The sequence below is a fragment of the Carcharodon carcharias genome, chromosome 13 (genome assembly GCF_017639515.1).
Source record: "Carcharodon carcharias isolate sCarCar2 chromosome 13, sCarCar2.pri, whole genome shotgun sequence".
In the NCBI taxonomy this organism is placed as follows: Eukaryota; Metazoa; Chordata; class Chondrichthyes; order Lamniformes; family Lamnidae; genus Carcharodon; species Carcharodon carcharias.
This window is the reverse complement of record NC_054479.1, coordinates 1,936,432-1,963,486: the sequence shown is the minus strand read 5'-3', so window position 1 is coordinate 1,963,486 and position 27,055 is coordinate 1,936,432. Positions and strand designations below refer to the sequence as shown.

Sequence of the window (27,055 nt, the reverse complement as noted above, 5' to 3'; positions counted from 1 at the left end):
GGCACTCCCTCAGTACTGACCCTCCCGACAGTGCGGCACTCCCTCAGTACTGACCCTCCCGACAGTGCGGCGCTCCCTCAGTACTGACCCTCTGACAGTGCAGCACTCCCTCAGTACTGACCCTCCCGACAGTGCGGCACTCCCTCAGTACTGACCCTCCGACAGTGCGGCACTCCCTCAGTACTGACCCTCCCGACAGTGCGGCACTCCCTCAGTACTGACCCTCCGACAGTGCGGCACTCCCTCAGTACTGACCCTCCCGACAGTGCGGCACTCCCTCAGTACTGACCCTCCGACAGTGCGGCACTCCCTCAGTACTGACCCTCCCGACAGTGCGGCACTCCCTCAGTACTGACCCTCCCGACAGTGCGGCACTCCCTCAGTACTGACCCTCCCGACAGTGCGGCACTCCCTCAGTACTGACCCTCCCGACAGTGCGGCACTCCCTCAGTACTGACCCTCCGACAGTGCAGCACTCCCTCATCGCTGACCCTCTGACAGTGCAGCACTCCCTCAGTACTGACCCTCCCGACAGTGCGGCACTCCCTCAGTACTGACCCTCCGACAGTGCGGCACTCCCTCAGTACTGACCCTCCCGACAGTGCGGCACTCCCTCAGTACTGACCCTCCGACAGTGCGGCACTCCCTCAGTACTGACCCTCCGACAGTGCGGCACTCCCTCAGTACTGACCCTCCGACAGTGCGGCACTCCCTCAGTACTGACCCTCTGACAGTGCGGCACTCCCTCAGTACTGACCCTCTGACAGCGCGGCACTCCCTCAGTACTGACCCTCTGACAGTGCAGCACTCCCTCAGTACTGAACCTCCGACAGTGCGGCACTCCCTCAGTACTGACCCTCCCGACAGTGCGGCACTCCCTCAGTACTGACCCTCCCGACAGTGCGGCACTCCCTCAGTACTGACCCTCCCGACAGTGCGGCACTCCCTCAGTACTGACCCTCTGACAGTGCGGCACTCCCTCAGTACTGACCCTCTGACAGCGCGGCACTCCCTCAGTACTGACCCTCTGACAGTGCAGCACTCCCTCAGTACTGACCCTCCGACAGTGCGGCACTCCCTCAGTACTGACCCTCCCGACAGTGCGGCACTCCCTCAGTACTGACCCTCCCGACAGTGCGGCACTCCCTTGGTATTGCCCGGAGAGTGTCAGCCTAGATTTTGGGCTCAATTTCTGGAGTGGGACTTGAACCCATGACCTTCTATCTCAGAATTAAGCAAGTGTCAATACTGCATTGCAACTAGTGGGGGTGTTAGGCTTGCTGGGATACTAAACGGTCTAGGAAGGAAGATGAGATGAGGTGTTAGTCAATGGATGATCAGAGCGACAACGTGGCAGCAAATCAGCCCGAAAAGAGCAGGGGCGGAGATTCCACCGCGCGCACCCAGAATGGCGCATCCCGTGGTCACGCTCGCGCAAAATGCAGCGTTGACAATGCAGGCGCGCAGGCGCAGTGCACGGGGCGGGAGCGGGATGGCGCGCAGGCGCAGTGACCCCCTCACAGGCGAACAGGGCAGTCGGACGCGCAGACGCAGTGCCGGGGGGGGGGGCGGTGGCTGGGCGGGCGCGCAGGCGCAGTGCCCCCTCACACACTCCCCCCCCCCCCCCCCCCCCCCCCCACCCCGCACCGGGCTGGCTGCTGTGACGTGGCAGTCGGTAAGGCGGGCTCGGAGCGGCGTGGACAGGCCGCGGTTCTGAAGATGTTGACGCTCGGCGAGTGCTCGGTGCTGCTCGGCCTCCTCTCCTACCTGTGCGGCGCCTCGGCCTACTTCGTCAGCATCGATGCGCACGCTGAGGAGTGCTTCTTCGAGAAGGTCACGTCCGGCACCAAGATGGGGCTGATCTTCGAGGTGGCCGAGGGCGGCTTCCTGGACATCGATGTGGAGGTAAGCGGGCGCCCGGCGCCCTGTAGGCCTCAGGCGGACAGAGGGACCAGCTCACAGCGGCGCTCAGCTGCCCTCCCCCACCCCCCCACCTCAGGCCATGGGGAACCCGGGGTGGTTTTTAATTAACCTGCCCCCATCCTCAGGCTGAGGGCCACCCTCACCCGGGGGAGGGTCAGTGATATGGAGCAGCCGGGGAGGAGGCCTCACTCTCCTGCTCTGGGAGAAGAGTCATGTCGGACTCGCAGCGTCAGCCCGGTTTCCCCCTCCACACACACACACACACACACATGCTGCCGGACTGGCTGAGTTCTCCCAGCATTTTTCTGTTCTTATCTCCACAGCCCTGGGTCTGGGATAAAAACCCGTCGCAGGGGCTCAGATCGCCAGGTAGCCGCCTGTGCAACTGATGTCGTTAAAAGTTGTGAAACGTTTACCATGCATTTTACACATAATGAGCGCCTTAATGTTTGTCGTGGAGGAAAGAATGTGCGGGACATACGCTGGCACTGACGGGTGGCTTTCCTGTAAGGTATTCAATAATAAGTTTCTGAGAGCAGCTGCTTTTTGTGTTATTACTTCATTCATATGACCCACAATCAAAATGCTTATCTGATGTGAAAAGTAGCTTTGAGTGTACTTTGGCGATACAGTACACTAAAGCATACGAATTATGACAAGTTATCTGTTCTAGCATGTCTTTTCACCATGAAAGAGGCATGATAGACTAAATGACCTCCTGTGCTGTAAGCTTCATCAATAATGAAATGTGTGGAGTATCCAACTGTTTAAAATCTGCATGTCGCATTGGAAGAGGTAGTTTTTGGACCTCAATGTTCTTTTTGTTGGTTGTGTAGTTGTGTCGATTCTGTCAAGTTAATTTGTAGAGTTAGTGTACTCAAACATTTAATCTTGAAGAACTGAATTCTGCTGACCTTATCTGCTACGGTAAGATGATTTTCCACAAGTGCTGTGTCCGAGGCACTGCTAACATACCCCGTGCTTGACTTAACATCTCCATTTGAAATAAAATGGAAAAATAACTTTTTAAAAATTGTACAGCAATTAGTTTTGCAAATCTAACGCTAAAGTTTTGTCAAGTAGCTGATACCATATGGACAATTTAACTCCATCCAGTCTGTTGCTCTGTTATTTTTTCAGATGATTCCGCTGTGGTATTGGCAATGTTTTCTATTAATATTTCACTTAAATTGTAATCATGAATATGACACGTAATCAGTATGATTGTTGATAGTGTGGAGGTGAACTAGCTCATTGTTGTTTAGCTATCTGGTTGAATAGGGCCAGGTTGAAATTTTTGGTAGAGTTAACACGTTCCTTCAACAAAAATGACTATTCTGTTGAGACCCTGCAATTCAGATTAGTGAGTACATTGCTGATAATGGCTTTCAGGCTGCCTAAACTTGGTCGACTTTGCAAAGCATTTGTCTGAGGCTGTTTGCAGAATAAATTTGAATCAATCCACGGGACAATGGGGAGATGTGTTAATTAAGTTGCTCCCTCATTTTATGTTTTGTTTTTGTAGAAACACAGTATGATAAATCACTTTAAAATAACTGCCACACTATTAATCATGAACAATGGAAAGTTTGATCACTATCAATGTTTGTGTGGTTACAGGAACGGCTGGAAATGAACAGCAGGCACATCACTATCTGAAAAGAGAAGATGGTTCAAAGTTTGGGGTGGAGACTCAGAACTATTTCATAGTCAGAATCTTACAGAGCAGAAGAAACCATTCAGCTGATCATCCCTGCAGCATTGACTTTTAAAGTACTATTCAGAGACCCACTGCCCTCCCCATACCCTTTACATTTCACCCCCATGCCACCAACTTCCCTTTTAATAGCAGTTGTGGAGTCTTCTTGCGCAATTGTTTCTGATAGGGCAGCTCATGTTCAATTAATCTGCATTAAAAATGTTTCTAGCTTCATAGAAAATAGGAATTTTTCGAGCCTGCTCCACCATTCAGTATAATCATGGCTGATCCTCTATCTCAATGCCATAGTCCCATATTCTTCCCATAACCCTTGACACCTTTAGAGTCCAGAAATCTATCTGTTTCCTTCCTAAATATATTCAGTGACTTGGCCTCCACAGTCTCTGTGGTAGAGAATTCCATAGGTCCACCACCCTCTGAATGAAGAAGTTTCTGCTCATCTCAGTCCTAAATGGCCTGCCCCGTATGCTGACACTGTGACCCTTTGTTCTAGAACCCCCCAGCCAGAGGAAACATCATCCCTGCATCCAGTCTGTCCAGCCATGTCAGAATTTTATGTTTCAATGAGACCTCATTCTTCTAAACTCCAGTGAAAACAGGTCTAGTCGGTTTATCTGTTTATGTAATTGTACCTTAATGCAGGCCCTATAAATACTTAAATTATGCAATAAAGTTTCGGTCTGATTGTGTGCAAATGCAAAATGCTCCTTTTTAAATTGATTCGATTTATAAAGTATTGACAAAACCATTTTAAGTGCTGCAGAAGTGCTTTTTGTGAATTTGTGAACAGGATGTGTATTCTGAATCAGAGCTCTTTGGAGTTTGAAAATCCCTCTCCTCTTGAACAGTGGGCAAAGTGTAGTCATAGTTGCTGTTCACAAACTGATTTTGTCACCATTTAAAATGGCAGCTGCAGTACAACTACTCCTCCTGTCCCAAGACCTTTTTGATACTGCAGTGTTGTATGAAAACTTTAGTTCATGCCAAATAGTTAGCTAATTTGCATGAACATAGAGTCTGAGAAATGGTGTTCTGCTGTTGTCGCTTCTCTCAAACCACATTGCTTTCAACTTTTTAAAATTTAGACGCACATCAAGCACAAACCTCCATGCCCGATGTAATCTTGTGTTGCTTTACCCCTATTTTAATTCTAAAGGTTGACGCTCAGGGTTAAAACATGGGTCCAACATCCTGGCACATGAGCAGTGATGAGTGTTTTTTTTTGAGGTGACCTCTGAAAATTTAGTGCTCCAGAAAAGGACCTTTGCTCAGGGAAGTCACTGGTATTTACATTGCAGAAGGAGTGAAGCCCAAATGTAGTTTTCAGGTGAAGTGAGGATAGTTGGATCAGTGCATGCAGATTTAAAGTTATGCATTCTGACCTTGAATTTAGATGATGTTTTAGCATTGTGCTGCATAGGATGAAATCTATCACTTTGTGCCACCTCTTTGAATTAGTTCTACTCCACTGCTCCTACCTCACATTTTCCTTTTTCAAGTATTTATCCAATTCCCTTTCAAAAGATAACATTCAAGATGCTTCCACCGCTGTGTCAGAAAGCACATTCCAGATGACAACAACTTTCCACCTAAAATAAAATAAGACAATTCTGTCTTCTCTCTGGTTACACTAAATTCCAAAATCCACCATGTTTCTTTAAGTTGTCACACTGTAGTTCCACCCTCCTGACAGTGGCACTGCAACACCTGTGCTGATAGGACAGTGGAATAAGTGTGACAAGGTTACTCAGGCAGTTTCCATTATAATTGTGGAAATGGGATTTTTAATGCGAGAAGTTGAGAGTGCATGCAATGGAAGGTTTTTAAAATATGTCGATATATATAACTTTGTAACTTTTCCTTGGGGCTCTTTGGGGTTGAAGTGGCCCAAGATGACACTCTTGGCAGTAAAGTGGTTTTCTTGCAGACTTGAAAATCCAATACTTGAAGGGCGGTTGCACAGCACTACAAGATGCTGGTGATTGAACAACCAGCTTTGCTCATGAAAGGAGCCTGCAAAGTTAGACTTGTCACTGGGGGTTGGGATTCTTCCTTGTCAGTGATAGATAATTCTGTAAACCGGTGTCCAAACTGATTAACTGGACAAGCAGCAGGAGGTTTATCATATATTCGTATGATTTGGGTTGTACTTCTAACCACTTCCTTGCTTCCAGACACTCCCCTGCCCATTGACCTAATGGTAAGGGGTTAGATATAGTCCACACAGCTCAATGAGCTGTTGGCTTTGATCCTGGTCTCTGCTGATTTCAGCCAAGTTAGCATTATGATGCTAAAGCTGGGTTCCCACTTCTGGCAGAATGACTGTTAATTAAACCTTGTATTACAATTTGGTAATTTCTATCACTGTTTACAGTCACAGAGGTCTACAGCACAGAAAAAGGCGCTTCATCCCATCGAGTCTGCGCCAGCCAAACAAGTACCTAACTGTTCTAATCCCATTTTCCAGCACTAGGCCTATAGCCTTCTATGCCATGGCATTGCAACTGCACAACCAAATGCTTCTTAAATGTTGTGAGGGTTTCTGCCTCTACCAACCTTACAGGCAGAGAGTTCCAGATTCCCACTACCCTCTGGGTGGAAAAATTCTTCCTCACATCCCCTCTCTAAACATCCTGTCCCTTACCTTAAATCTATAGATGACTAGTTGGGTTGGTGACAAAACTTTGTATCATATTGCTGGTGTAAAAGTTGTACATCTTTTATTATCAGTCTTTAATGTGTGGTGGTGAAGAGAAAGTAAAACTTCTTCCCATGTACTTTCACAGTTGCTAGAACCTGTGTCACATTCAGTGATATTTATTTTTTGTTTCCTACAGATAACAGGACCAGATGGTAAAAATATTTATAAGGGGGACCGGGAGTCCAGTGGAAAATACACATTTGCTGCACACATGGACGGAACTTATAAATTCTGTTTCAGCAACAGAATGTCCACAATGACCCCCAAGATTGTGATGTTCACTATTGACATTGGAGAGGCACCGAAAGGACATGATATGGAGACAGAAGGTGAGATTTTACACATGGTGGGAGGGGACTGGGATTCATAGCCCCAATGAGAGGCGGGTGTTGATTACTTGCGTTTTTGATTAAATGGGGATATTGACAATTAGAGCAGCACACAGTGAACCGTTTTTACCACATTTGGGGTTTACCTAAGCTTTGAGAATAACCATTTTTTCTTCTGCCTAAACTATAAGACAAATTTTGCAGCAGTTGAACATTCTCGTGTAGCAGGGAAAGTCAAAAAGAAAAGGGCTTAGTCTGTTGAAGTTCACCCCTCATTCCCCAGCAGCACTGTGACACTCACTGTCTCCCTCCTGCACTGTGACACACTTGCTTTTACCACCCTGCATGTTGATCTAATGTCCTTAGCTGTTACAGAATCACAGTGCAGAAGAGGCCCTTTGGCCCATCGAGTCTGCACCGACACTTGAGAAACACCTGACCTACCTACCTAATCCCATTTACCAGCACTTGGCCCATAGCCTTGAATGTTATGATGTGCCAAGTGCTCATCCAGGTACTTTTTAAAGGATGTGAGGCAACCCACCTCCACCAAACTCCCAGGTAGCACATTCTAGACTGTCACCACCCTCGCCAACAGATATTTCACTGAGGAACTTCTTCCTGATCTGTTTTAATTTCAGTTTTCAGCTGATGTAAATTCAATTCCTTTGTGCTACTTTGTTGATTTAATTTGAAGTAATATTCTGGGTTTGCCTTAAAAGGCTCCTTCAACAGCAACTTCCAAACCCACGACCACCTAGAAGGACAAGGGCAGCAGATAGATGGGAACACCACCACCTGGAAGTTCCCCTCCAAGTCACTCACCATCCTGACTTGGAAATATATCACCATTCCTTCACTGTTGCTGGGTCAAAATCCTGGAACTCCCTCCTTAACAGCACTGTGGGTGTACCTACACCACATGGACTGCAGCGGCTCAAGAAGGCAGCTCACCACCACCTCAAGGGCAACTAGGGATAGGCAATAAATACTGGCCGTGAATGAATGAAAAAGAACGTCCATTTAATAGCTTGTATTCTGTGATATGGTTCCTGTCCTTTTAACACTTTCTCTCCAGACTACACTCTCAACTCCTCGAATCTTGCCCCACAGATTCTCGCCTTCACGTGGAATTGGTGGTCTTGCTCTTTTTTTGCACTCCAGCATGTATTACCTGCTTCAGGCATTGTGCTAACGATATATGGATTTGTCGTTAGATTTCACTATCTTACACTGACCATTGTCTTTGATCTGTGTTATTCTGTTTCGTTTTCTTTGTAGGCAGTTTCTCATTTCTGTCTGTGTGATTTTCATTGCTATACAAGAACAGTGAAAGCAAAGCACAGAAGCTTCCTAAGAATTATAAAACAATACTTTAAATTCATTCATAAGTTTATTGTCCTGAGACTGAGGTGCTGGGACTTCTCCTTTAACCACTGCAAAGCTTGCTAAGCTCAGCTTAAGAGTCAACCACGTTGTTGTGGGACTGGAATTGCACATAGGGCCAGACTGTGTAAGGTCCGGTGATGTCCCTGAAGAGCATTAGTGAACAAGTTGGGTCTTTACAACAACAAATAGCTTCATGATGACTATTGCTGGTGCCAGTGTTTGATTTCCAGATTGTTTTAATTGAACTGACCAAAAATGCCTATGTGCCTGGTAGATTTCTATATGTGCAGATGTCATATTATTAATGTGATGAAGGATTAATCTATGTTGTACAGTGAGATTTGTTCAATGAGATGTGAAGGGTTCAAACATTATGGGGGTAACATTTGAAAATAGCAGTGTGAAATTCTGCAGGTATATTCAAATTTATTTGCATTAAGTCTATTTCTTCTGGTTTAACACTGCGTCAAATATATATACAGAGATCTCATGCTTGAAAGTGTCCGTGTGAAAGGAGTGGTAGAATGAACTGGTTAAATGTAACTGCTCTGACTAATGCTTCAGAGAATTCATCATCTCCAAGATTTCCCTTCTGTGGATTTGGACTAAGTACAGAGCACATTTAAATACTTCTTACTGCATGTAAAATTCTCTGATTTCACTTGAGAAGCTGTTTTATCGTAGTTAGCAGCTTTGCTTCTTTTGTTTGGTATCTTAATCTTCTGTTTCTTTATAGTTTGAGGCTGCACATTACAATATTCTGCTCTATGTAATCATTTGTGATTAGATTGTCAGAGCTTTAATAGTGCACAACACCTGTGTATGTGTATCTGGGACCTGGAATATGGGTCTTGACTGGCCGGCAGATGAAAAATTGTCAAAGCAATTAAGGTCGGAGGACCTGTTAGTGGTCCTAGGGTGACTGGTCTCTGCCTGTCACAGCAGGCCTTACAGCGGCACATGACCCACACTTCTGGAGCCCAGAGGCACCGGTGCAATGTAAAGCATCTTGTTTTTCACTTTGTCCCCTTTTACTTACTGTGTCTTTACTTTGAACTTTTATTTATCCCATGTCCTTCTGTTTACCCTTTTCCTTCAGGTGGTGGGGATACATGGGATGGTACGTCAACCAGTAAACATTTTTAATGTGTCTTTCAGCTGTCTCTCTATCTTTATTTTGTAATTTCCTTAAACTCCTGGCGAATGCATAAATAGGCTTTTGGAACTTTTTGTATTTGTGAATGAATTCTTTGCCTCTCCATTGTAGGGATCATAGTGTCGATGTTTCCAGTGTTGTGTAATGGCCGTTTGTGCTAACGATTACTAACCCAGGGATGTCGGCAGAGTTTGAAAATGGGCAGTTGCTGCTGACATTTTGGAAGTGTTTACAGTGAAACTACACAGCTGTATAATCTGCCTCAACCTTCACTTTAAAACTGCTAAAACCACTATTGAGTGTGACAGTGAATCTTGGGTCACTTGCTGAACGCTTATTTTCACTCGTGACCATCTTTGTACTCTAATGCAATACAATGTTTACTGCATTATTTTGATCGCTCAGATTAGTGAATGTCCTTTTGCTGCTCATTGACCTTACTATCTTATTAAAATGCTCCCAAAGCACGCAATTCGTTTTGAGCCTTTAACAGCACAGGGGGAATGTCACCGTAACTTTGATCAGGTACGATGCATTGCAGCTACGTCTGTCTTTTTGAGCTGTTAAAATATTTTACAGCAGATTTTAAAAATGTGATATTCTACCTTCCAAAATTGTCCCTTTTAACTTTTTTCATTTTACAAAAGTTTCAAGACTAATTTGCGACCTGTCTTGCTAGCCATTTTTGAGACAGCACTTGCAAGACTTGGAGCTTCAGAAAATTGGCTGTTTGCTATGAGCAATGGCTTTTCTAATGACTGAACGTATTGTGCACAATTGAGGTTGCACGCTGATTTTGCTGTTTGTTCATAAAGCTCATCAGAACAAGTTAGAAGAAATGATCACTGAGCTGGCTGTGGCAATGACAGCAGTGAAGCATGAGCAGGAGTACATGGAAGTACGCGAGAGGATACACAGAGCAAGTATGTACACCCCCCCCCCCCGTTGTTTTTTGTGCATTGTTTTGCTTTCTTTTGTCTCCCACTGTGGGGATTGCGACCTCTCCCGTTGTCGCCTGGTGCCAGGCCTTGGGTGGGCAGTGTGTTTTATGTCGGCACTGCAATCAAACTTAACTCTGGCCATGTGGGCACTTTGGGTGCTGAGGCCAGTTTCCGCCTCGTTCGAGATCAGTTAATGGCACAGCTTGAGGATCAAAGCGCGTGGCTGTTGACCTGTACGGCTGAGATGCTCGCTGCCCTCCAGTTTGTTTCATGTCTTACTGTGTGGTGGACTCGAGTTGACACCATGTACTCCTTAGCTTTGTTATTCATTTTCAGGACGTGGATGATACTGGCAAGTGCCATTCCTACTTAGCTTGAGGGTATTGAGAGTCAATCTTGCAGTTTGGGGCACACCAAGTAGACCTGTGGTATATGGATTTCAATGTAGGCAAATGTGAGGTTATTCGCTTTGGGTCTACGAAAGATAGAACAAGGTACTTCCTAAATGGTCAAAAGCTAGAAACAGTGGAGGTCCAAAGAGACTTGAGGGTCGAAGTACGTAGATTATTAAAATGTCATGAACGGGTACAGAAAATAATCAAAAAAATAGAATGCTGGCCTTTATATCTCGAGAGCTAGAATACATGGGCCAGAAGTCTTGCTTCAGTTCTACAAAGCCCCAGCGGATAATATCTGTTGTACTGTGAGCTGTTCTGGGCACCAAACATTAGGAAAGATATATTGGCCTTGGAGGGAATGCAGTGTAGATTTACCAGAATGATATCCTGGATTCCAAGGGTTAAATTGAGAGGAGAAACTACACAAATTAGGGTTATATCCCCTGGAATTTAGATGGATAAGGGATGTTTTGATCCATGCTTTCAAGATATTAAGGGGAACTGATGAGGGAGCCAAGACTAGAGGGCATAGTTTAAAAATTAGAACCATATCTTTTGGGAGTGAATTTGGAAACACTTCTATAAAGAGTGGCAGAAATTTGAAACACACTTTTGCAAATGGCAATTGATGCTAGATTGTTAACTTTAAATCTGAGAATTTTTTATTAACCAAATGTATGAAGGGATATGGGGCAGAGGCAAGTATATTGAGTTAGGCCACAGATCAGGCATGATCTCAATGAATGGCAGAATAGGCTTGAAAGGCTAAATGGTCTTCTATTCCTATGTTCACATATTACTGGTAGGTGTGGCAGGTTTTGTTCCCCGGCGGCTATGAGTGAGCTAGCTAGGCCTTTACTACAAAGCAGCAGGTTTTACAGTAACTTTTCTGGTGCCCAGCCACAGAACACCAAATTGAATAAATGCAATTTTCTAACTTGCTATGTTGATATTTGAGCTCTAAACCACTGGATTACTAGTCCAGTGCCATAACCACTAGGCTATCACATCATTCCGATGAGACCATCATTGTTCGGAGATAATTCCTATTGGAAAGGGACGGAGGATAGTCTGCCCTTGTGTCCATCTTAAGAGCTCATTATGAAATGACAGAAATCTGAAAACATGCGGTTGAAGCGCTACCTGTAGGAGGACGTGAGGTAGAAGAACAAGCAATGAATAGTTTGAAGAAGAGGTGGATATCAATAATTTGTGAATTGGAACTGAGTGAATCGGTATAATCTCTTGATTGCAAAGCACAACTGTCAATGAGGCTGATATGAATTTGATCTGTATTTTTTCTTGTGTATTTTTTTTGTAGCATTGTTAATCGTGTGACTGGGTCAGTCCTATTTATTCTATCATGTTTTCTCTGCAGTCAACGACAACACGAACAGCAGAGTGGTCCTCTGGTCTTTCTTTGAAGCTCTGGTACTAGTTGCCATGACTCTCGGACAGATCTACTACCTGAAGAGGTTTTTTGAAGTCCGAAGGGTTGTCTAGCATCCCTTTGTAGAAGCTCAGCATCGGAACCACAATCTGAAAAGTATCTGGTCACAACAGCTTTCAATACTTTGTCACGTGACTGAAAACCTTTCACGCACTGTGTTAATGGTCTTCATTTACTGCTGTTTATTTAAAACCCTTTGTAGTACAATATTGGGAGTCCGTGGGTTTTAAAGAATAATTTGCAAAGGCCTAGGGTTGTAATGTAGGGGATTTTTAATGCTCCAAAACAGCTCTGATCAAAAAAGGGATCTGACTAATACACAAACCCAGCTAATGTTTTTAAAGCATCTCTGTTACAGTGTGTAAGCAGTTTAATTTGTTTGCAGTGCTGTACATAGATCGCCCTTGCTTTTTGGAACATTAGTGGTTCCCTACAGCTATGTTTTTTAAAGTGGCTGTGCATTTCTGTGGATGATTTCTGAAAATTTATTGTTAGTTTAGCACCTACAATATAGATTTGCTGTAACTCTGTCCAGCCACTTTAATGTTGTTGCATCTGATTTTCTTTCCCCTTTCATTATCTGTTTTCACCACTGGAACCAAATTGGCCTCTGGGGGTTTGGTGATCGGTTATGGATGTGGATGTTTTTATAAAAATCCATATGGATATGATTTTTATTTGCTTTGCTGTAATTAGTTGGTAACATTGATGATGGGCTTAAACTGCAAACAAAGAGGAAAAGCATTAGGTGTGTGGGTTGCTGATTAAGACGTGACTGGTGTGAATGAGTTACTTGTACTGGGTCTTTTGAAAATCTTTCACTCAACAATTTTGTACAATTTACAGTTATAGTTTCCCTTCATGTTTAGAGGTCAACTTGTATTACTTTAGGGCAGCAAATGGTGGGTACAGCAGATGAAACTCTACAATCCCACAACTTTACACTATCAAAGGTACTTTTATTTCTATTAAAGATAAAGAGAATGCTACTCGATTCTGGAAACACAGCAATTTAAAATAATCCTCTCTGCTGTGGACAATGCAGTGGCCCAATAACACTTGGTTTGTTAACTCCACCGACGACCTGTAACCTTCCTAGCGGACAGAGTGTCTAATCTTTGGCTGTGATGAGAGATGACTTGTTTCTGATACCACCTTTGGTTTCTAATCGTCAGCGTGTTTGTGAAATTATTGACAGGAATCTCCGCATTAACTGAAACATTTCTCATTTTAAAACCCCTCAAGGTAAAGCTCCTCGGAAAAGTGAAGATATTTTGTGGGCGGGTAGGTGACATTTTCATATAAAAACAAAGTTCCAACTGATATAAAACCCAGAACAGTGGTACGTTTATATGTTAAAATCTCCCGGAATTTGTTTGTGATGGAAAATTAATACTTAATTTGCCAGTTCAAACTGATTATCACCACAGTCTAAACCAGATTATCATCACGATTGTTTTTAGAAGGTTGCAGGTCTTCAGTGGCTGGAAATGTCATTGTATAAATAAATGCTCTTGTTATTTTGTACCGGGGACATTTGCAACAATTTGGAATTTGGCTGGTGGACACTGCCTGCAAAGACTTTTGATGCATTAAAAACTTGTGGGGATTGTGAGACTTTCAAAAGAACAGGTTTATAAAACTTCACCATTTAAACAGAAACCGCTGTCTGCCAATTCTTTTCAAAATGTTTATGTAACATCACATCTTGAGTGGATCGGATGTGATATGATGTAAATTAAAGTCAAAAGTGTGTCTCCAATAAAATGACCCCAAGCCAATGAGTAATTAATGTAGCATTCTCTTTAAAAGTTCTACAAGGTGTGGAGAAGCAGTGGTCCTTATCTGTGTTTGTATTCTGTCCTTTGTGGGCCTATGTTGGTTTCTGTATGCGTACAGGTAAACATTATGGAAAACAAAATTCCAATTGATTTTTTTTAACTCAAAGGGAAGCAGTATATATGTAAAAACTTGCCAAATCTTGTGAATCCATTCTTTATTTGATAATTTCAGATGTACTTTGTAATGTGCTGCTTTGTTGGTAGGAATTTAAATCATATGATCCAATAGGCTCAAACTGCTGTACATTCAAAAGCAAGAGCCAGCCAGTGCTGTATAACCAACAGTACATTGCCCCAGCTGCTCTGCTCTTCGCAACGTGCCCATCCCCCTCCACCCTCCTGATGAGAGTGTAATTTGTGAATGATTTTGAGTCAGTATTAACATGGTTGCTGAAAGTCTGTGATATGTCAGTGCTGAGTATTAGTTTAGTGACCTGGCACAACAAGAATCACTAAAGGTAGACACACAATGTTTTTATTTTGTGCTGCAGGTGCAGTTTTACTCCATCTCATAATGAAGTTGGCCAAATTAGTTCTGATTAAAAAGGGTAATTTGCAAAACCTGGGAATCTGAAACAAAAATTCTGGAAACACTGTAAGGACAAACAAGTCAATGTTGGGGGGAGGGGGGTACAATCCTGATGCAGGGCAAAACACTGAAATGCTCATCATCGCTCCTCCTTACAGATACTACGATTAGTTCTGCAAATGAGCTGGTTTATGTAATTGTGGTTATTAACCAGAGCTTTGTCTACTTAATAACTTTTTTCAACTATTCTTGTACAGTCACCACCACAAAGACACCTGGTCTTCCAACTTTGAAAGCTTCAGTGCAGCGACAGGTATCTAGCTTGTGGTAACCACTCAGTTGATAAAATTGAATTCCAATCCTATTTGTATTTTCCACAAAAGTGTACTTGCAAATGAGAAATATATGCATTAAAGGAATTTACAGTAAATCAGGACAATCCTGTTGAATTTCCTAAGCCAAACAATGAGGAATGGGAGATGTCCAAATTGCGTGTGGTTGTGGATTTAGCCGTCCTTATCTGATTTTTGGTTTTGCTGCAGATTTCACTGCAATGAGATTTTTTTAGTCTGTCACCTAAGATTTTGAAATGCTTTGCTGATTTTCCTTATTCCACCCTCCAGTTGCCTTGTTTGAGTGCAATGGGTCTGGACTATAGCACTGATTTTTCTCTCATTCATTGTTTTAATATGGATTGTGAAACTTAACTGCTGTTTCATTGACCTTGAAGTAAAAATGAAATTAACAAAATTGCAAAATCATTACATTTAATATTAGGAGGATTCTCTGGTATGTGGTGTAGTGCATGCCACACAGTTCAAAAGCCATTTGAACTTTGGCCTGTTACATTAGCTGATATTAGGGGACAGTAATGGGACCACTGTAATTGCCCTCTGTGCTCATGGGAAAAATCAGTCCAAGCTCCAGTTCCCTGATTATGTTGGAACGCACATTGAGCGAGGACAGCTTGGTTGTGATGATTCTTCCTCTGCTCCTAGAACCTACTGTGGCTCACCTTTTGTGAATGATCACTGTAACAAGATATTGATGGACATGATGAGGTTGTACCTCAGCTTCAGGTTACTACTTTTGGGAAAGATGGGGAGTAAACTGGGAGACTCGAAATAGGAACCAATAGGATGACTTCACACTTGTAGAATATGCCCTTTTCTCAATTACTGACCCTGTGAAGTCTTGTGATTATTGGCTACTGCGATTTGTTTCCCACAAGCCTGTGGAGTCCGGCAACTGTGCATCACCTTGGAGTGTGAGCATTCAGACCGTAGGTTGTTTCTCTGTGTCTTGAAATTACACTCATTCATTGGCGGGAAATACAGCTTTAAAGAAAGAAAGAACTTGGATTTATAAAATGGCTCAGAGCATCCTAAAGCACTTCACAGTTGATTAAATGCTTTTTTGAAGTGCAGTCACTTTTGAAATGTTGGAAACGCAGAGCCAAATTGCATACAGCAAGTTCCCACAAATCATCAATATGACAATGAGCAGATATTCTGTTTAACAATACTGTTTGGAGGATAAACGTTGAACCCAGGACATCAGGGAGAGCTCCCCTGCCTCAATGAAATGCACAATTGGGCTCTTGTGGTGTTGCAAGAAGACTTTCGCTTGATTACTGAGCCAATATACTTCAGAATTTGAGGCGAACAGCTCATGCTGTTTGGTCCTGTAACTTGAACCTCTGTCATGTAACTGCCCTTACACCTGCTTTAGTGCAGCCTCCCTTCGTATACTCACAAGTGGGGAGCATGAGTACTAGAAGTTAATTCCTGTAACTTTTAAAACAAAACCTTGTAATAAAGTTGCTCATTGCAGTTTACGTGATTGGATGCATTCAGCTGACTTATCAATGTGTCTTGGCTTGCTTTATTCAAAATTCTGATTCCATTATCAAAGTGGAATCCTTTTTTACTGATTGGGTTTTGTACAGTTTAGTGTGGGAGCTGAAATGAAACAGTCCTGAACAGCTGCTCTTTTTAATAAAATATTGAAATATTGAATAAAGAAAATATCTGGATAACTTGATTTACTTTTTCAGTTTGTAATTGTTTTTTGCATCTATTCTGTTGCCTACCCTTTCATTCTGCTCCACGATTCTATCTCTCTTCTCTCCTTGTTTTCTCCCAGTCCCTGCCCACTCTTTAAACACAACTATGCAATGTGATATTTTGTTAGTGCTCTGTCCAGTATTTATCAGGGCAGGATGTAGCAGCCATTTCTTTGCCCATTGGATTCCATTGGGCTGTGAAGTTCTACAATTAATGACAGACATGAGCTCTGCTCTTAGCTGAACAACATTGGGAGGTTAGTGTTAACTGAAGGCTGGTGGGTTGTAGTGCCTGCACTGATGGAACTGTGTAATTACTTGTTATTGATCCATGGGATGTGTGTCACTAGCAAGGCCAGCATTTACTGTCCACCTGTATCGCCCTTGAGAAGGCAGTGGTAAGTCACTGCTTTGAACTGCTGCAGTCTGTGGTATAGGTATACCCACAGTGCTATTAGGGAGAAAGTTCCAGAATTTTGACACAACAATGATGAATGAGGGACAATATATTTCCAGTCAGGATAGTGTGTGACATGGAGGGGATTTGTAGGTGGTGTTCCCATATTCCTGCTGCCCTTGTTGATAGAAGTGGATCTGGAAGTTGCTGTTGAAGAAGAGTTGGCAAATTGTTGCGGTGCACATTGTAGATTGTATACATGCTACAACCTTGGTGTCCCACCAGTGAACGGGGTGATTATTGAGTGTTGTTGGAACTGCATTCATCCAGCCAAGTATTCAGGAAACTTCCATCACACTCCTGACTTGTGCCTTGTAGATGGAGGATGGGCTTTGCTAAATCATTCGCTGCAGAATATTCTGCCTCTGGCCTGCTCCTGCAACCACAGCATTGTGGCTAGTCCAGGAAAGTTTCTGATCAATGGTGACCCCTAAAATGTTGATGGAGAGATATTTGACAAAGGTAATGTGATTGGGGGAATATCCAGGGAGGTGGTTGCTCGTTACTTGGAGATGGCCATTGCTTGGCACTTGTGGCCCGAATATTATTTGTCACATCAGCCAAAGCCTGAATGTTGTCTTGCATGTGGTGATAGACTCAGTATCTGAGGAGTTGCCAGTGGTTCTGAATACTGTGGTCATCGGTAAATGTCCCCACCTCTGACCTTAGGGAGGAAAGGACATTGATGAAATAGCTGAAAATGGTTTGGCAGAGTACTCTTAACCCGAGGAGCTCCTGCAGTGAAGGCCTGGGGCTGAGATGATTAGGTTACAATAACCACAGCTATCTTCCCATGTGCTACGTTTGATTCCAACCAGTGGATAGATTTTCCCTTGATTCCCATTGACTTCAATTTCACTAGGGCTCCTTGATGTCAAGGGCAATCACTCGCATCTTGCCTCTCATTCAACTCCTTTATCCAGGTTCAGTTCAAGGATGCACTGAAACAGCTTAGCTAGAGTTGTGGCTAGTTCTGGAGCACAAGTCTTCACTGCAGCTGGGATGTTGTCAGGTTGCATAGATATTGCAGTATCCAGTGCCTTCAGCTATATTTTGATACTGTTAGAATGCTTCAGCCTTGTCTATTGCATGTGTGCTTTGCATGTGTTTTGCATGTGTGTTTGTCTCTGCCACCAGAGTGGGCAGGTTTGTGGAGCCACCTCCTCCCATTAGTTTAATTGACCAGCAGCATTTACAACTGGAGCAGAGCTTTGAGCTCTGTTGGTTGTGGGATAGCTTAACTTTTTCTATCACCTGCTGCTGCTGTTTAGAGTATCATGTATGAATTGTAACTTCACCAGGTTGTCACCTCATTTTTTTGGTATGTCTGGTGCTGCTCTTGGTATGCTCTCTTACGCTCCTCATTGAACCAGATTTGGTTGCCTGGTTTAATGGTAGAGTGAGGGATATGTGGGGCCATAAGATTGCAGATCGTGCTGTAATGCAATTCTGCTGCTGATGATGACTCTCAGTCCCTGCATGGATGCCCAGTTCTCAGTTGTTAGATCTGTTCTCAATCTATCTCCTTTAGAACAGTGATGGTATGACAACACGACGGAGTGCATCCTCATCGTGAAGATGGGACTTAGTCTTCACAAGGACTATGCGATGATCGCCAATCATGGATTGAAGCATCTGTGACTAGTGGAATTGTAAGGGTGATGTTAAGCTGGTTTCTCCTTCATGTGTTTCTCATCCTGTCACAGGCCCAGTCTGGCAGCTCGAACTTTCAGCACTTGAGCAGCTTGGTCAGTGGTGATGCCTGTTTCTCTTCCCCACTCTCAACCAGAGTATGTTCAGTGCCATTGCTACCCTCAGTACCTCTTCCAAGTGATGCTCAACATGATAGAACCACTGCTTCATAGGCTGAGGGAGGGCAGTAGGTGATAATCAGAATGAGGTTTCCTTGTTCATGTTTGACTTGATCCCAAGAGACATATCATGGGTTCTGGAGTCAAAGTTGAGGGCTCCCAGGGCCACTCCCTCCTGATTCTATGCACCTTGCCAGCACCTCTGGTGGTTGTGTGTGCTGGTGGAACAGGACATACCCAAAGATGATAAAGGGAGCAATTTCCATTATTAGTGTGGGGATAAAAATTTATTATTCTAAAAGTTGAAAAGGTACATGCAAATGTATTTTTAAAAATATATATTTTATACAAGTTCTACCTTCCACTTCAGAATTTTGCTGGGAACTCGTCCTTGTTGCAGTGCTGAAACACATAAAATAGAAACTTGAAGACCTCTTATTATTTCTCAATAAACAGATTATCACCATAATTGAATTATGCATGGAAATATCATTTCGGTAAGTAATTTCATCACTTGGTGTGTAGTTCCCTCAAGTTCTATTTCCCCTGTAATTGATATTCCTATCACTGACCTTTTCCACTCATCACAACCCAATTCATTTGTTTACTGACTTGCGCCCATCGATGTTTTTCAACTCGTGCATAAATTTTACATCTAGCTTTCATTGTTTTGTCAACAGTGCACTGATTTTTTATTTATTCATGGGGTGTGAGCTCCACTGGCTGGACCAGCATTTATTGTCCATCCCTAATTGCCCTTGAGAAGGTGGTGGTGAGCTGCCTTCTTGAACCGCTGCAGTCCATGCAGTGTAGGTACACCCACAGTGCTGTTAGGGAGGGAATTCCAGGATTTTGACCCAGCGACAGTGAAGGAACGGCGATATATTTCCAAGTCAGGATGGTGAGTAACTTGGAGGGGAACTTTCAGGTGCTGGTGTTCACAGCTATTTGCTGCCCTTGTCCTAAATAGTAGCGGTCTTGGGTTTGGAAGGTTCTATCTAAGGAGCCTTGGTGAATTTCTGCAGTGCATCTTATAGATAGTACACACTGCTGCTACTATGCTTCAGTGGTGGAGGGAGTGAATATTTGTGGATGTGGTGCCAATCAATCGTGCTGCTTTGTCCTGGACGGTGTCAAGCTTCATGAGTGATGTGGGAACTGCACTCATCCAGGCAAATGGAGAATATTCTATCACTCCTGGTTTGTCCCTTGTAGATGGTGGACAGACTTTGGGTATTCAGGAGGTGCATTACTTGCTGCAGGATTCCTAGCCTCTGACCTGCTCTTGTAGCCACAGTATTTATATGGCTAGTCCAGTTCAATTTCTGGTCAATGGTAACCCCCCAGGATGTTGTTACCAGGGGATTCAGTGATGGTAACGCCATTGAAAGTCAAGGGGTGATGGTTAGATTCTCTCTTTTTGGAGATGGTCATTGTCTGGCGAATGTTACTTGCCATTTGTCATTCCAAGCCTGGATATTGTCCAGGTCTTGCTGCATTTGAATGTGGACTGCTTCAGTATCTGAGGAGTAGCAAATGTTGCTGAGCGTCACTAGCGAATATCCCCACTTCTGGCTTTATGGAAGGAAGGTTATTGATGAAGCAGCTGAAGATGGCTGTGCCCAGGACACTACCCTGAGGAACTCCTGCAGTGATGTCCTGGAGCTGAGATGATTGACCTCCAACAATCACAACCATCTTCCTTTGTGCTAGGTATGACTCCAGCCAGTGGAGAGTTTTCCTCTTGATTCCCATTGACTCCAGTTTTGCTAGGGCTCCTTTATGCCACACTCAGTCAAATGCTGCCATGATGTCAAGGGTTGTCACTCTCACCTCACCTTGGAAGTTCAGCTCTTCTGTCCATGTTTGAACCATGAGGTCAGGAGCTGAGTGACCCTGGCGGAACCCAAACTGGACGTTAATGAGCAGGTTATTGTTAAGCGAGTGCTGCTTGATAGCACTGTTGTTGACACCTTTTATTGATGATCAAGAGTAGACTGATGGGGTAGTAATTGGCCGGGTTTGATTTGTCCTGCTTTTTGTGTCCAGGACATACCTGGGCAATTTTGCACATAGCTGGGTTGTACTGGAACAGCCTGACTAGGGGTGCGGCAAGTTGTGGAGCACAAGTCTTCAGTACTATTGCTGAAATATTATCAGGACCCATAGCCTTTGCAGTATCCAGTGCCTTCAGCTATTTCTTGATATCACGTGGAGTGAATTGAATTGGCTGAAGACTGGCACCTCCAGAGGAAGCCAATATGGATCATCCACTTGGCATGCCTAGCTGAAGATTGTAGCAAATGCTTTAGCCTTATCTTTTGCACTGATGTGCTAGGCTCCCCCATCATGTGGATGGGGCTGTTTGTGGAGCCTTCTCCTCCAGTGAGTTGTTTAGTTGTCTACCACCATTCACGACTGGATGTGGCAGGACAGTAGATCTTAGATCTGATCCATTGGTTATGGGATTGCTCTGCTCTCTCTATCACTTGCTGCTTATGCTGTTTGGCACACAAGTAGTCCTGTGTTTTAGCTTCACCAGGTTGAAGGCTCATTTTTGGGAATGCCTGGTGCTGCTCCTGGCATGCCCTCCTGCACTCTTCATTGAACTAGGGCTGATCCCCTAGCTTGATAGTAATGGTAGAATGGGGGTCATGCAGGGCTATGAGTTACAGATTATATTTGAGTACAATGCTGCTGCTGCTGATGGCCCACAGCGCCTCATGGATGCCCATTTAGCACGGTGGTAGTGGCATACAACACGATGGAGGGTATCTTCAATGTGAAGATGAGACTTTGTTTCCACAAGGACTGTGCAGTGGTCACTCCTACTAATACTGTCATGGACAGATGCATCTGTGACAGGGAGGTTGGTGAGGATGAGGATGTTTTTCCCTCTTGGTTCCCTTACCACCTGCTGCAGACCCAGTCTAGCAGCCCATGTCATTCAGGACTTGGCCAGTGGTGGTGCTGCTGAGCCACCCTCGGTGGATAGTGCAAAGACTAGCGACAAGTACATTCTGCACCCTTGCCACCCTCAGTGCTTCCTCCAAGTGGTGTTCATTCATCAGCTGAGGGAGGGTGGTACGTGGCAATTAACAGGAGGTTTCCTTGCCCATGTTTGACTGACTTCATGCGGTCTGGAGTAGATGTTGCAGACTCACAGGGCAACTACCTCCTGACTGGGCTGCCACAGTCACAGGACATTAGTTAACCAAATGGGTTTTTAATGACAATTGACAATGGTTTCATGGTCATCATTAGACCTTTAATTCCAGGTTTTTATTGCATTCAAATTCCACCATCTGCCGTAGCAGGATCAAACCGGGTCCCCCCACCGGCCCGAGTCTCTGGATTCTTATTCCAGTGACAATACCACTATGCCATCACCTCCATGGGTTGACTGAATTACTGAATCTGAAGCTTCCCTCATATCTTTGTTCTTTCAATTTTTCAGGGAAGTAATTATTTGTGAAGCTTAACCAATGTTCCACCCATAATTCACCTGTTGATATTCTTGACCTATCCCGTCTTATATACTGTTTGTTTTTATGTAGCCCAATTATTTCTCAGACTTTGCTGCTCCTGCAGCCAGGGAGACTCTTTTACTGCACCCTCTTTTACTGCACTCTAGACAGGATAAAACAAAAAAGCTTATTTGTTTTGATAGGTTAAACCCCCTCGCTCCATTTTTATGGTCACTTTCTATTTTAATGTAATACTGGCTGGTGTTCCTTTGAAATTTCCTCATTTATGTCTAATATGCTGTCCTCCTAGCCGGGCTACCTCTTTGCATCTTGCTGATTTGAAATCAAGACTTTGTTGTTCCTGCTCTTAATTCATCATTTGCTTGATCTGAAAGTTGCTGCTATCCTGGTTTATGCTTTCTGCTACAAGTTCAGGGGTCATCTTAACATTTCCTCTTTTCAACCTCGGATCCTTGTGTCTCCATCTTGGTTTCTTGAAAGTTGCGGCTGATATTCTTTATATATGGGGTTTTCTGGTAAAGGAGTTTAGTGAGTCATCGAGGACATGAATATATAATCGAAAGAACAAAGAAGATTTTCTTTTCACTCAGGCTGCAAAGACATGGAATCCTCTACCTGGAACAGTTGTGGAACCAGAATCTAAGGGACGTGGGTAAATATTTGAGGAAAAAAAGACAGACAAATAGAACTAAATGGATAACTGTTTCAAAGAACTGGCTGAATAACTTCAGTTTTCTGCTGTAAAATTTTCTAGTTATATAAGTTGTGAAATTTAGTTGATCAGAATTTTCAACTTGGCAGAGAGATTAGGAGTGACAATTGTCAATTATGACATAGGTTTCAAATTCATTGCAACTAATGTTATAAGACAGACAGCAATAATCATAGTTCCCATTTGAGAACCAAAGTGATGTTTGTCCATTCTAATGGTCATAGTGAGTCACTGATGATGGCAGCCTTCCACCTCAACAGATTCCTTTTTTCTTGTTCTCTATTATGAATTCTCCTCTTTTGGACTGTAGGGGACCTACGTTTGTCTTCACTAATCTTTTTCTTTTTACATGTAGAAGTTTTTATAGTCTGCTTTATGTGCCTTACAAGTTTACTCTCATACTCTATTTTTCCACTCTTAGTCAATCTCTTAGTCCTTCTTTGCTGAATTCCAAACTGCTCCCAATCCTCAGACTTGCTACTTTTTCTAGCAACTTTATATGACTCCTCCTTGGATCTAATACTACCCTTAATTTTTTTTGCTAGCCCCATCGGTTGGGCCGATTTTCCTGTTGTATTTTTGAGCCAGGAAGGAATAGATAACCGTTGCAATGCATACATTCATTCCTTAAATATTAGCCATTGCCTATCCACCAGCATGCCTTTTAATGAAGTTCCCCAATCTATCTTAGCCAACTCATGCTTCATACCTTCGTAGTTTCCTTTGTTTAGATTTAGGACCCTAGTATCGGATCGGACTACTTCACTTTCCATCCTAATGAAGAATTCTGTCATATTATGGTCACTCTTTCCTAAAGGATCCCACACAACAAGGTCATTAATTAACACCACCTCATTGCACAATACCAAATCTAGGATAGCCTATTCCTGAGTTGGTGCCTCAACGACTGGTCTAAAAAACCATCTCGTACACACTCCAGCAATTCATCCACCACAGTATTATTGCTAATTTGGTTTGTCCAGTCTATATGTGGATTAAAGTCACCCATGATTACTGTAGTACCCTTGTTAAATGCCGTCCCCTACCTTACCACTAGTGATTAGAGGCCTACAGATAACTCCCATTAATGTTTTCTGTCCATTGTTCCTTCTTAGCTCCACCCAGACTGATTTTACACCTAGATTTTCTGAGCCAATATCCTCTCTCACTATCGCACTGATTTCATCCTTAACTAACAATGTCAACCCCAGGTTACCTCCTTTTTCTTTTTTCCTGTCCTTCCTAAATATCAAATACCCTTGGATATTCAGTTCCCAGCCTTGGTCATCTTCAGCCATGTCTCTGGAATCACAATATCAGACCCGTTTACATCTATTTCCACTGTTAATTTGTCTACCTTGTTGCGACTGCACTGTTCATTCAGATGCAGTGCCTTTAGACTTGTCTTTCTAACATTTTTGGTACTACTGTATTTCCTCTGCTTTCCACTTTTGCTTTTTAATTTTCTGTCTTTTATTTCTATCTTTGTTTCTCTCTCTTGTGTCTCCCCGCTCAGGTTCCCATCCCTCTGCCACTCTAGTTTAAACCCTCCCCCATAGTGCTAGTGAATACCTCTGTGAGGATATTGGTCCCGGTCCTGCTGGGGTGCAACCCGCCCAGCTTGTACAGGTCACATCTTCCCCAGAATCTGTCCCAATGCCTCAGGAGTCTAAATCCCTCCCTCCTACACCATCCCTCCAAGCATGCATTCATCTTGTCTATTCTCCTATTCCTGATCTCACTAACACGTGGTACTGGGAGTAATCCTGAGATTACTACCTTTGAGCTCCTGCTTCTTAATTTATTTCCTATCTCCATATATTCTGCTTGCAGGACCTCTCCCTCTTTTACCTATGTCGTTGTTACCAATATAGACCATGACCTCTAGCTGTTCACCTTCCTACTTCAGAATGTCCTGCCTCCTCTCAGTAACCTCCTTGACCCTGGCACCATGGAGGCAACATACCATCCTGGAGTCACGTCTGTGGCCACAGAAATGTCTATTTGTTCCCCTCCTGATGGGGGATTCTATTACTATTGCTCTCGCACTTTTTTTTCAAACCCCCCCCCGCCGTGAGCTGAGCCACTTGTGCCATGGACTTGGCTCTTGCTGCAGTCCCCTGAGAAACGATCTCCCTCAGCAGTATCCAAAACAGAAAATCTGTTGGAGAGAGAGATAGACCCGGGGGACTCTTACATTTGTCTGGTGCCTTTACTCTGTCTGGCGGTCAGCCATTCCCTTTCTGCCTGTGCACTCTTTACCTGTGGTGTGACCACCTCACTATACATGCTAAACATGAAGATCTCATCCTTATGGATGCTCCATAGTGACTCCAGCCACAACTCCAGCTCCAAAATGCGGATTTCAAACAGCTGCAGCTGGCGACACTTCATGCACACATCAATTTATCTTCCAAATGCTGTTGTCCATGTTGATTTGTCTCCCTAATGCTGGTGGTCAAATCAAACTCTTCATGGGCGTGAGATGGTCTGGCTATTTAGTGCTGTTGGTGTTCCTTGGTATGGAATCCGTTTGGTGTGGCATCTTCAGCTTGAAGCAATTCTCTAATTAGGACAGTGAATGTCAGGTGAGTGAGGCTGAACAGCTTTCAGTCAGTTCTGGTATGTAAGTAGACTCCCTCTGTAGGTGATCTGAAGGAATATGACAGCAGCAAAGAGAAGAATAGGCCAAAGAGTGTTGGTGCCAGAACACAACCTTGTTTGACCCACTGTGGATCTCCGAGGGTTCCGATGTTGCCCTGTCATAGCTGACCTTACCCAGCATGTTGTCTTGGAAAGAGGAGATCACATTGAGCAGCTTTGGTGAGCAGCCAGTTTTCTCCAGCAGCTTAAATAGACCACCTCTGCTCACATGGTTGAAGTCTTAGAGATTGTTGAGGGCAGTTTAGAGTGGTCTTCTTTGTTCCTGGCATTTCTCTACCAGACTGAGAAGATCATGTCAATTGTAGGCCTTCCAGTTCTGAAACCACACTGGGATTCCGGGTAGATCCGTTCAGCCAGGATCTGCACTCTGACCAGGGCAATGGGCGAAAACATTTCTCGTGATGCTCAGCAGGGAGATGCCTCGCTGGCTGTTGCAATCGCTGCGGGTGCCCTTGTTCTTGTACTGAGTCACGATCTTCACATCTTGCATTTCCTGAGGCACTGACCCTTCCCTCCAGCAGAGACAGAAGTTTGTGCAGTTGCTGCAGGAGTGCCAGTTTCCTATGCTCAATGAGTTCAGGTGGTGTAGTGTCAGCACCTGGAGCTTTGTCCATGGGTAAGCGAGTCAATGGCTTTTGCTAAACTCCTCCACTGTGAGTTTGATATCCAGCTCTGCCCTGATAGGCCGGCTTACTATGGTGTCTCGAGCTTCCTTGGTGACTGTGTTCTCCCTGGAGTACAACTCAAGGTAGTTTTCCACCCATCTCCAGTGTTTTCTTTTGGGATGTGGGCATTGCTGGACCAGCCAGCATTTATTGCCCATTCCAAATTTCTTTGTTTCCAGCAGTCAGTGATGACCCCTCCTCCCGCCTTTGTTTTCAACTGTCATTTTCTTTGCTGATGGCCGTGTTGCCTTTTTTACTCCTCCTACATACACCTAGCATCCCGTGTCGAAGGATAACTGAATATTCTGTCCATGTTGTAAACAGTAGTCATTGGCGCACTACCTAGCAGTCTGTTGGATTCTATTTTGAATGGCTCTTGGATTCAGAATGTTTTTGCTTGGATCTCTCGTAATTAATGAGCATGGTTTCAGTAACAGGTTCCATCGCAGTGATATTAGCCTCAAAACAGTCAGCATTTTTCCTGTCTTCCTTCCTATGTGTTGAGAGTATGGCCTTGTAGATGGTGTCTTGAAGTTTGTTCCATTTCACTTCTCCACTCTGAACAGGCCACTCTCTGGTATTCTCACATAATCGAGTCGAGGAACTGTTGGTTTTATCTGGGTAGGTAGCATTGATACAAGGATGGCATTTCTACTTTGGATGAGAAACTTCAACTGTTACATCCTAACCCTGATGCATAGCAGGGAGTGATCTGTATCATAGTCAGCGGTGTGTGTGTGTTGAGAATGCAGCTCAGAGAGTCACATCTGGTGATGGTCAGATCCAGCTGGCACTAATGTCCTGATCTTGGATGTT

The 27,055-nt window shown here is 43.9% G+C and overlaps 1 protein-coding gene across 1 annotated transcript; it reads left to right on the top strand.

Moving 5' to 3' along the window:
* The first annotated feature begins 1,641 nt into the window (after positions 1-1,641).
* Positions 1,642-14,807, top strand: tmed2 (transmembrane p24 trafficking protein 2). Its single transcript, XM_041202492.1, has 4 exons — positions 1,642-1,905; positions 6,481-6,673; positions 10,034-10,141; positions 11,936-14,807. Exons 1-4 carry the CDS (start codon positions 1,720-1,722, stop codon positions 12,058-12,060), a joined length of 612 nt encoding a protein of 203 aa, XP_041058426.1. The 5' UTR covers positions 1,642-1,719; the 3' UTR covers positions 12,061-14,807.
* Positions 14,808-27,055: the final 12,248 nt, after the last annotated feature.

Bases quoted from the DNA above. Each gene is read 5' to 3' on its own strand.
- tmed2 (XM_041202492.1), top strand. From the start codon at position 1,720: ATGTTGACGCTCGGCGAGTGCTCGGTGCTGCTCGGCCTCCTCTCCTAC. The intron at 1,906-6,480 runs GTAAGCGGGCGC...TGTTTCCTACAG, and splicing joins TCCTGGACATCGATGTGGAG to ATAACAGGACCAGATGGTAA. The intron at 6,674-10,033 runs GTGAGATTTTAC...TTGTTCATAAAG, and splicing joins ACATGATATGGAGACAGAAG to CTCATCAGAACAAGTTAGAA.